General features: G+C 41.2%; 1 protein-coding gene across 2 annotated transcripts in view; it reads left to right on the top strand.

Annotated features, from left to right (window-relative positions):
* LOC119587789 overlaps positions 1-1,005 on the top strand; it is a 122,239-nt gene that overhangs the window by 96,585 nt on the left and 24,649 nt on the right. For both annotated transcript variants that reach the window (XM_037936487.1, XM_037936486.1), the window contains one exon: positions 29-164. In XM_037936487.1, the coding sequence (XP_037792415.1) occupies positions 29-164 (136 nt within the window). The remainder of the gene's footprint in view (positions 1-28; positions 165-1,005) is intronic.

Genomic DNA, 1,005 nt, shown 5'->3' with positions numbered 1-1,005 from the left:
AAGTCACACTATTTCATCCCGCCCACAGGTGCTGGACTGCGTGGAGAACCGCCCTTGTGAGACCGGGTTTGCCGTGTACAACCACAACGCACCCGCTTACCAGGCCTTCAGAGGGGAGTGCATATGCTACTCGGGAGACTTCATTTGCATGCGGCCGAAAATGGGTAAGAGGGACCTTAGAGGGACGTGGTGGGTTGTTCTCCTCTGTTGTACTTTTCGTTCTGTTTTTCGTTCGTTTTTTTTGTAGTTGTTGTTGTTGCTGTCTTTGTCACTGGGTGTTTAGAATTAATCTTGTTGTTTTCATTATTTGTTTTTTTATAGCTTATTGTTTTCTGTTTTATTTTCTTTTGTTAATTTTTTTCTGTTGTTCTTTTTATATCATTTTTTTTTCAAGTGTTGTCTGTTCCTCCTCTTCTTTGATTTGATTTTTTCTTTTTATAGCAAACTTCTTTATCGTCGTTATTGGTCTGTTCTCATTTTCTCACGTATTTATCGTTAAAAGATAATAAATATATTTTCAGAGGAATAAAATATAAAAGCACATCTCACATCATGACTATTAATGTTATTGATGTTATCATTGTTTTGCAATTATCATCATCATCACTAATATCATTACAATTATATTCTATTTACTCTCATTTTTTTCCTTACCTACACTCGTTTCCATTCCCCTTCATCCTCCACATCAACATTCCCAAAAGGTAATACCAAATGAACGGCCACCAACAATAAAAGAAAAGCAGGAACGAGACACAGGAACACGGACCCTCTTGCATAAGAACCACCGAGATCCTCGCATTACGGCCCGAAGGAGACAGGTCGCTGAGCCCTTTGATAATGACGTCACCAAGATCATTCTCGAATCAGAAGGTGTCTCTGGAAGGCGTTTCTTCCGAGTGACTGATCGGTGCAGGTCACGCGAGGCATTGCATTGCAGGCAGGTTACATGCAAGCAGGCGCCGTGCGGGGAAGAAACATGCAAGGAGGCAGTCGCGGGAGAGT

The sequence above is a fragment of the Penaeus monodon genome, chromosome 23, assembly GCF_015228065.2.
Source record: "Penaeus monodon isolate SGIC_2016 chromosome 23, NSTDA_Pmon_1, whole genome shotgun sequence".
In the NCBI taxonomy this organism is placed as follows: domain Eukaryota; kingdom Metazoa; phylum Arthropoda; class Malacostraca; order Decapoda; family Penaeidae; genus Penaeus; species Penaeus monodon.
The sequence above is the reverse complement of the archived record's forward strand: the minus strand, read 5'-3'. Positions and strand labels throughout refer to the sequence as shown.